General features: G+C 35.3%; 1 protein-coding gene across 1 annotated transcript in view; it reads left to right on the top strand.

Moving 5' to 3' along the window:
* Nucleotides 1-1,077: 1,077 nt before the first annotated feature.
* Nucleotides 1,078-9,813, top strand: part of prorp (protein only RNase P catalytic subunit) — a 35,537-nt gene continuing 26,801 nt past the window's right edge. The window contains exons 1-4 of the mRNA XM_049464059.1: nucleotides 1,078-1,147; nucleotides 2,344-3,505; nucleotides 4,714-4,761; nucleotides 4,868-5,000. Coding sequence (XP_049320016.1) covers nucleotides 2,388-3,505; nucleotides 4,714-4,761; nucleotides 4,868-5,000 — 1,299 coding nt within the window. The 5' untranslated portion in view covers nucleotides 1,078-1,147; nucleotides 2,344-2,387. The remainder of the gene's footprint in view (nucleotides 1,148-2,343; nucleotides 3,506-4,713; nucleotides 4,762-4,867; nucleotides 5,001-9,813) is intronic.

Raw genomic sequence — 9,813 nt, 5'->3', positions numbered from 1 at the left:
TTTATTTAATGAAAAATAAATAAATAAGCAGGTTGTTTTCTTGTACAAAAAAATGCTTTAACACTTGTTACTTAAACAGATATGTGAATAAAATGATGATGATGATGATGATGATCATCATATATAACAGGGGAGATAGGAAGTGGGCAGTCTCTCTATAATAAAGCAGCTGTGGCTGAAACACAAGCAGCAGCATTAACCCATTCACTCCCTTTAACTGCAGATTAATATTTATATACATATATATTAAAAACACGTCACTGTAAATAAGAAATAATACAATACATGCTGCAGACATCACTACAGCATGTAAAATATGAGGACATTTAATTCACAGAACATATAAAAGTGATACAAAAATAATAATAATTAAAAATAAAACAGAACACATTTAAGCAATAGTAGCTAATTATCTGTGGCAGTTTTATCCTAAAATTACACCAATTATTATTTCAAATCTATCTACTGCTGTTTTTACTTGAGGAAACTCTATTCATATATCAGCAACACTTGGCAAAGTGTGCGAAACAATTCTGTCAAAATAAAAGTCTTTACTACTATTACTTATAATAATAATAATAATCTTTCTATATGGTCTTTACTTTTTATTATTTAAGTTAAAGTTAATAGAGCAAATCTAGCTATAACGAGGATGTTGGGGAAAACATTATAAGAATGCAACTACAGATAAATAAATAAAACTAAAAATATATATATAGGGAAAAAATAAAAACAATAAAAGAGGAACATTTAATATAAATAAATAAAAGAATCTATAAAATAAATGTTAAAAGGCACCTAAAACAAATCAATATGTAAAAAGTTAATTAAAACAAAAAATAAAATAAAATAAATAAAATAAATGAATAAATAAAATCAACTATAACAGTGTCAGGCTGTCTAATTACCCAAAAAATATTAGTATCTAAATCTTGTTTTACTAGTCCTAATTACTTCATATACTTCATATGCAGTCATAAACAGTTTGTGTATATAATATTTATATCATAGAAGTTGAGGAATAGAAAGTGTAGGGATGAGTTAAAAGGGTGCAATAGTGGGTCTCCGGGCTGTAGGGGGCGCTGTTGCGCTGCTGCTGTTACTCTGCAGTAAGAGCGGAAGAAGTGGAGCGGTAATGCTGATACACGTGAGTTTATTATTATTTCACCTTCTGGTCACTTTTACTGTATTTATACTCATTTATACTCATTTATACTCATTATTCAGCTCCTTCACTCATAAACACACATCCAGCAGCAGCTCTACCGCTTATTAACCCTGTACTGACCTTCAGTTCACTGTAAATATATTGAGTTTCTCTTTGTTAACCTTTAAAACCTTCAAAAACAAACATAATTACATACTACAACATATTGCAACTCATACTGTACCAGAGCCGCACTTACTGTGGCCAATTTATTGGAAACACCCTACCTTTACCTTATGTTTCCAATCCACTAACTGTGTTAAAAATGATTTACCTATTTTTGTTGGAGTTATTCTGGGCTCTGCTTGAAGCTTTTGCTGGTGTACGGTTAATTACTAGCCAACATTTTATAGAATACATGCTACACTGTATTGGCAATAGCATTAAGCATCATGGCATTATAATATTTTCCAAATATGTGTTGTATAGAATAGGAGTGTAAGAAAAGATTGATATATTGATATATTTTTTGTTTTGCAATACTGTATTGAGTTTCAAAAATACAGTACCAATATTTAATTATTAGCTTAGATGTAAAGGTTGGTGTCAGAAGTGGTTCATTTTGTGTTGTGCTTAAACCGTGACCACTAGAGAGCAGTGTTGTACTCACTATTCTAATTGGATGAAAAATAAATCTTTTTTTATTCAGATTTTATGAATGTGTGTTTTTTATACTATAACAGTTTTAAACTGTTTTAAATTATTGCAATATATTGCAGTATATTGAATCGTAACTTCTTTATTGTGATACGTAGCGTATCACTCTGTTTTTGGCAATTCACAGTCCTACTATAGAATGTATGTATGTATCAGAAATCAATATTTGGTGGAATAACCCTGGTTGGTTTTTAATCACAGTTTTTTTTTCATGCATCTTGGCATCATGTTCTCCTCCTCCACCAGTCTTACACACTGCTTTTGGATAACTTTATGCTGCTTTACTCCCGGTGTAAAAATTCAAGCAGTTCAGTTTGGTGGTTTGATGGCTTGTGATCAGCCATCTTCCTCTTGATTATATTCCAGAGTTCAAGTGGTCTCTTAATTTTTTTTCCAGAGCTGTTTATATACTGTATATAACTGTAATACAGGAGTACTAATTGAGTGCATTAATGTGTTTGTTTGTGATTTACTTGCAGAAACTCTTTCATATCATTTATATCTGATTACTGGTGGACGCAGGATGGGATCCTTTATGTTTATGAACACGAGGACTTGTTCCAAATATCTACAGCCTTTATTGGGACACCACCTCTTTTATTATTATGGTCAGAGTGCTGCTGCTGTTCTGCAGGGCTGTAGGAACCCACATGTTCAGCTGTTCTGCACCCATAAGAAGATCAGACCCAGACAGATTGAGGGAAGATCAGAGCCCACAGAGTTGAGATCAAAGCCCACAGAGTTCAGATCAAAGCCCACGGAGTTCAGATCAAAGCCCACAGAGTTCAGATCAAAGCCCACGGAGTTCAGATCAAAGCCCACGGAGTTCAGATCAAAGCCCACCGAGTTCAGATCTGAGGAGCATCGCCCGTTTAGGTCGGTGTTCGCCGCTGGCACTGCCAGGAGGACGGCGGAGATGCTGAAGAAAAGAGAAGGACGAGCTGAAGAGAAGGAGGAGGAGGAGGAGATGGACAGATGCTCTGTGAGGTATAAAGCCTCCTCACAGCAGGAGATACCTGACCGACCGCTGAGTCCTGAGGAGTGGAGGAAGCTCAGAGACGACTCCTCCAGACCAGATCGCTTCCCCGGCCGGATGCTGAACCTGATGCTGGCCGCCGGCACCGACGTCGACGTGGCCAAGTCTCTCCTGGCGTTCATCGCTCTGGACAGCGGGACTGTCCCGTATGTCCTGCTCCTGAAGTACCTGTCTCTCTGCGTCTCGGGAGGACACCACTCCGAGGTTCTGGACACCTACGACCTGATGAAGAGCTGCTTTAAGACTCTGGACATCGGGGCGTACAGCCTGTTACTGAAGGGCATCAGTCGGACCGAGCGCTGGCGGGAGATGCTGCCAATGCTGGAGGAGATCAAGAAGATCGTCACGCCTACACGCCGTAACTACGGCGACGCCATCAGCGGGGCATTTCTGAACGGGGACAGTGAGACGGGGTGGACTCTGTACAATGAGATGATGGAACTGGGCCTGGAGCCCAATCAGGAAGTGTGGCAGTGCATGTTTAACTCTGCTACCAGTCTTCAGAAAGATAAAGAGAAGCTGCTGGACATTCTGATCTACATGAGGGAGAATCAGGTGTATCCTCAGGAGATGCTGGTCAAAAGCATCAAAACCTGGTTTCAGAGGTGAGCTGAGGTAGATTCATAGTTCATTAAAACTTGAATTATATATTATTACTAGCGGGGTCCCGATTCTCTAAACCCTCGATTCGATTTCATTTCCGATTTTAGGGTCACGATTCAATTTGATTCTCTTTTGATTTTCTTTTTTTTACAGCAGAGAGGCCTATGCCAGTTTTAGATTAGTCTATGGTCAGTCATTGGTTTGATTAATCAAATTTACAATATCTTATTTCAAGAGGTGGGCTTGATATAAGTGATGCAAAGTGATACAAGTGATCTGTAATACACCACATTAGGCACTAATGGTCTAATTTATATAATTTAATTAAGATATATATGTAATGCCATCTAGTGGCTTTTTTGGTAGCAGCAGTGTGCACTATTAAAACAGCAATGTGCAACATAACAAAATAAATAATAAAAATACAGGAACAGTCATGTACAAAATAATAGAACAATTAGAGCCTTAACAAACTGAACTCTATCCTACTATAACAGTTAAACATGAAAAATAAGACTTTAAGACTTTTTCGGTCCCTGAGAATGAGAAGTTATTTTCTTTAATAAAGATATATTATTAACTTTATCTGAGAGAAAGATGCTCCTTAAGGTACCAAAACTATTAACATATTTGAGACTAGACAAAACAACTGTTATTTTTATATTTTCTTTAAGTTTTTCTTTAAGAAGATGAGAATGTCCACATTCTCTGGAGAAAGAGCTGCTCTTTCAGCAGTCACAATGTCCGCGGCGTCGCTACAGTGTGCTGTGCCATTTGCGGGAGGGATCGTCAATCATCTTTTTGACTTCGATGCTCGAGACCATGACATAATTTCGATCGATTTCGATGAAATATCTAAATCGTGACACCCCTAATTTTTAGTCAGTATAATTTCTTAGTCATGTCCTGTTAAGTATAAATCCAGTTTTATTGAACAAACCTCCCAATGATGACAGTAATGCCACAGGTTTCAAGCAATATGGGAAAGAAAAAGGACCTCAGCTGCTGAAAAGCATGAAATAGTGTAATGCCTTGGACAAGGTATGAAAACATTAGCTATTAGCTAATGATATTTGTGGCTAACTAATTAAGAGAGAAGCTGCTAAAACGCCATTACAAAAAGCCAAATTATATTTGAGATATTGTGATGATGATAATAATGATGATAATGATGATGATGATGATGATGTGATGCTCTATCTTGGTTCAGTTTACCAGGTGAAGGGTGGACGGGCAGGTTCTCTTCTGTGGACTCCAGGTTTGTTGTTTATTATTATGTTTCTGAGTGAAATCAGATTACTGTATGTATTATAGAGTGATTATTATTACTGTGATTATAACATGTGGTGTGTGATGTGGCTCAGGGATCGGTGTGGGAGCTGCCAGGCGGAGATGGAGTCTATCGAGCTGACGGAGGAGGAGTACTCCCAGCTGAAGCAGAGAGTGATGGCCAACGTTATCGAGGGAAGAGACGTTTTCTTCAAAACCACACCACAGGTCCACATCTCCCTTTATTTACTCATTTACACATTAGTGTTTAAACTGTTTATTTTAATACAGCGGTGCTTAAAAGTTTGTCAACTCTTTAGAATTGTCTGTATTTCTGCATAAATATAGCACATAAAACATCATAAAAGACCTCAAAGTAGATAAAGGGAACCCAGTTTAACAAATGAAACTAAAATATTATACTTTTTCCTTTATATATTCAGGAAAATGATCTGTGTGATCTGATTATATATATATATATATGAACCTTTGCTTTCAGTATCTGGTGTAATGTTTACAATAATACTAATAATAACAGTAATAGAGTTATTACACTTTACAGTAATAACTTCTACAACTAAACATTTCCAGTAATTGTAGAACAGTCCTGAACTCTGACCTGGAGGAATTTTAGCCCATTCTTCCATACAAAAATAGCTTTAACTCTGGGATGTTGGTAGGTTTTTTCACATTAACTGATCACTTTAGCTCCGCCCACAACATTTCCTTTGGATTAAGGATTAAGATTGTTTTTACTTGGTTTCATTCCAAAACATTAACTTTTCATTAAAAAATGAATTAATTCTTGAACCGTACTTTGTTAGATCTGCTTTTGTGCCTAGGGTCATTATCCTGCTGCATGACCCACCTTCTTTTAAGATAGATAGATACTGACTGACTGACTGACTGACTGACGTACAAACTTACTTACTTACTTACTAACTTACTTACTTACTTACTTACGTACTAACTTACTTACTTACGTACTGACTTACTTACTTACTTACTTACTTACTTACTTACGTACTAACTTACTTACTTACTTACTTACGTACTAACTTACTTACTTACTTACTTACGTACTAACTTACTTACTTACTTACTTACGTACTAACTTACTTACTTACTTACGTACTAACTTACTTACTTACTTACTAACTTACTTACTTACTTACGTACTAACTTACTTACTTACTTACTTACGTACTAACTTACTTACTTACTTACGTACTAACTTACTTACTTACTTACTAACTTACTTACTTACTTACGTACTAACTTACTTACTTACTTACTAACTTACTTACTTACTTACGTACTAACTTACTTACTTACTTACTTACGTACTAACTTACTTACTTACTTACGTACTAACTTACTTACTTACTTACGTACTAACTTACTTACTTACTTACTAACTTACTTACTTACTTACGTACTAACTTACTTACTTACTTACTTACGTACTAACTTACTTACTTACTTACGTACTAACTTACTTACTTACTTACTTACGTACTAACTTACTTACTTACTTACTTACTTACGTACTAACTTACTTACTTACTTACGTACTAACTTACTTACTTACTTACTAACTTACTTACTTACTTACGTACTAACTTACTTACTTACTTACTAACTTACTTACTTACTTACGTACTAACTTACTTACTTACTTACTTACGTACTAACTTACTTACTTACGTACTAACTTACTTACTTACTTACTAACTTACTTACTTACTTACGTACTAACTTACTTACTTACTTACTTACTTACGTACTAACTTACTTACTTACTTACGTACTAACTTACTTACTTACTTACTTACTTACTTACTGACTTTATTGATTGATCCCCGAGGGGAAATTCTAGAAATTGTTAATGGACAGATTTCCTGATATTTTCCTTTAGAATTCTCTGATATAATTCAGAATTCTGAATGGTCCAGCGGGCCCATCAGGAGATTGCCGGTTCGAATCCTGTTCATATACCTTGCAATCACAGTTGGTCTTGCTCTCTCTGGGTGGGTACAGTACAGTAGATGGCGCTCTCTCTTTCCCCTCATCACTCCTAGGGTGATGTGGATCAGCACAAGGCTGCGTCTGTGAGCTGCTGTATCAGAACCGAGTCGCTGCGCTTTCCTCCGAGCGTTAGCGCTGTGATGCTGCTCGGCAATGCTACAGCATCAGCAGCAGTTCAAAAAGAGGCGGAGTCTAACTTCACCTCTTAACCCTCCTGGTGTGTTGGGGCATCACTAGTGATAGGGGGAGTCCTAATGAGTGGGTTGGGTAATTGGCTGTCTAAATTGGGGAGAAATAAACAAGAATAACAATTCATTGTTCTATCAAATAAGACAAGCTATCCTAGCGCGAAAGCAGCAAAACAGGCCCAAACCATGATACTACCACCACTATGTTTGACAGATGGGATAAGGGTCTTATGCTGTAATGCAGTGTTTTCCTTTCTCCAAACGCTTTTAATTTAAACCAGAAAGTTCTATTTTGGTTTTTGTATGTCCAGAAAACATTCTTCTAACAGCCTTCTGGCTTTTCTACATGATCTTTAGGAAACAAAAGAACAATACAAGCAGCAATGTTCTTTTTGTAGAGCAGTGGATTTCTCCTTGCAACCCTGTCGTGCACACACACCACTGTTGTTTTTAAAGTTCTCTTGATGGTGGACTTATGAACATTTAACATTCGATTAGTCAATGTAAGAGAGAGGCCTTCAGTTGCTTAGAAGTTACCCTGGAGTCCTTTGTGACCTCACCAACTATTACACTCCTTCCTCTCCTAGGAAATGTTAACAGTGGTCTTGAATTTCCTTCATTTGGAAACTGTTATCTGTCTGACTGTGGATTCTAAGGCACGTTTATTAGTGTAAATTAAAAATATAGAGGCCTATATTAAGCTATACAGGAACACAAAATTGTTAAAGAAACCAGAGTGTGTTTTCTACTTTAGATTCTTCTAAATAAGTATCAGATGTATGTTTGAGTTCAGATCTGCAAACTCTTTGTGTAAATATATTTTAATCTCAGTGTCTTCATGATTTAGAGTCACCTGGAATAGTTTTCTCAGCATCTTGAAGGAAGGAGTTTCTGGAGGTGCTGAACAATAGCTGCTGCTTTTCCTTCACGGTTTGAAGCTCCAGCTCATCCCAATTAAATCGCCTCAAATCACCATCTCAGTTCATCAGGACATGTTTTCATATCAGGACATGTTTTCATATCAGGACATGTTTTCATGACTTTAATATTAGTCTATAATGTAGAAAATACATTAAATAAAGAAAAAAACACTAAATGAGAAAGTGTGTCCAAACTTTTGACTACTATTGTAATGCAAAAATGGCTCAGTACCACTAGATGGCATAAGTGTTCTATGTATTCATAAATACTTTTTGTTTAATCTGTTTTTGTTTTTTTAAGACAGAAGCATCCATTCAGAATATCACTCCTTGCTTTTCATTGATATTTTTATTTATTTATTTATTTATTTATAAAAGTCTATGCAGGATTGGAAAATTCTGCACTATTCAATTAGCATTTAATATATTAATATTCCTTACGTTGCTTCTGTTTACATTTTTGTCTATCTATACAATCTAACATAACAGTATATATAGTATATATATATATATATATATATATATATATATATAAGATTATAAGGTACAATGACGATTTTTGGGAAAATTAAAGTGGTTTAAGTGCACCTTATAGAGCAACAAAAAAATATGGTACATTAAACTCATTTAATGGGCGCTTAGTTGAATTGAGGCATCACTAGGCTGTTTTATTTTGCAGTATACCATCTAATCTGTTAAACATGGTGGTGGGAGGGTTCTGATATCTACAGGGAGAACTGTAGAGATCCTGCACATCCAGCAACTGAAACATCCAGCAGATGTCTGTATAAATTCTGAAGGAATAAAGGTGTAAAAGAGGTAAATAGGTACACTGGGAGAGTCAGAATGCTTGATTTTCATTTCAGAACCGGAGCTCTTAGAACTCAGGGACAAAAAGCTAAATTAATAAACTGCAGAGAGAAAAGAAAAGGTTGTCAGATTTCTAAAAATATATTTAATAACATTGAAACTGTGTTCCTACCCGAAAATACGTGCAAATTGAAAAGAATAATGTTTGTTTTCTGAAAGGAACTCTCTGTAACAATAATTCACAGATCAGGCATAACATTATGACCACCTCCTTGTTTGTTTCTGCACCTATTATTAAATTATTATTATTAAATTATTGTTATATGTTCAAACATCTAATAATAGAGACAGAGAGTATATATATGCTAATTTCCTGAAACGGCAAACACTGTAATATTGTATGTAAATAATGCATTTAAATAAAAGTAATGTAATAAACTGAGTGCTTATGGTTCAGGTTCATGTTTAGGTTTACAGAATTAGCATGGTGATATAGCCAATATTCTCCAAGACCACACCACAGGTTCACATCTCTCATTTATTCACACATTTACAGTGTTAAAACTGTTCATTTTAGCACAGCGCTGCTTAAAAGTTTGTGAACCCTTTAGAATTTTCTCTATTTCTGCATAAATATGAATTAAAACATCTTAAAAGTGTCCTAAAAGTCGATAAAGAGAACCCAGATTAACAAATTAAACAAAAATATTATACTTTTTATTTATATATTGAGAACAATGATCTAAAAATATATGTATGAACCGTTGCTTTTAGTATTCGATGTGATTTCCTCCCTTTTTCAGCAATATCTGCTATTAGATAGATGCTTTATTGATCCCTGAGGGGAAATTCTAGACATCTAGACAAAGGATCCTAGACAAAGGATAAACTATAATGATACATATAAATACAATAAAATAACAAATAGAATGTACAGTGTAAAAGTACAGTCTTTAGTGTGTGTGTGTGTGTAATGGAGAATGGAGGTGGTGCAGTTGAACACAATAGACAGTGAACACCAGTTAATAAAGTGCATAAAGTGAGGATAACTGATGTCAGACATACAGAAAGTGCAAATACACAGTTATATAATAA

This window comes from Astyanax mexicanus, chromosome 14 (genome assembly GCF_023375975.1).
Source record: "Astyanax mexicanus isolate ESR-SI-001 chromosome 14, AstMex3_surface, whole genome shotgun sequence".
In the NCBI taxonomy this organism is placed as follows: domain Eukaryota; kingdom Metazoa; phylum Chordata; class Actinopteri; order Characiformes; family Acestrorhamphidae; genus Astyanax; species Astyanax mexicanus.
This window is presented reverse-complemented; position numbering and strand designations above follow the sequence as displayed.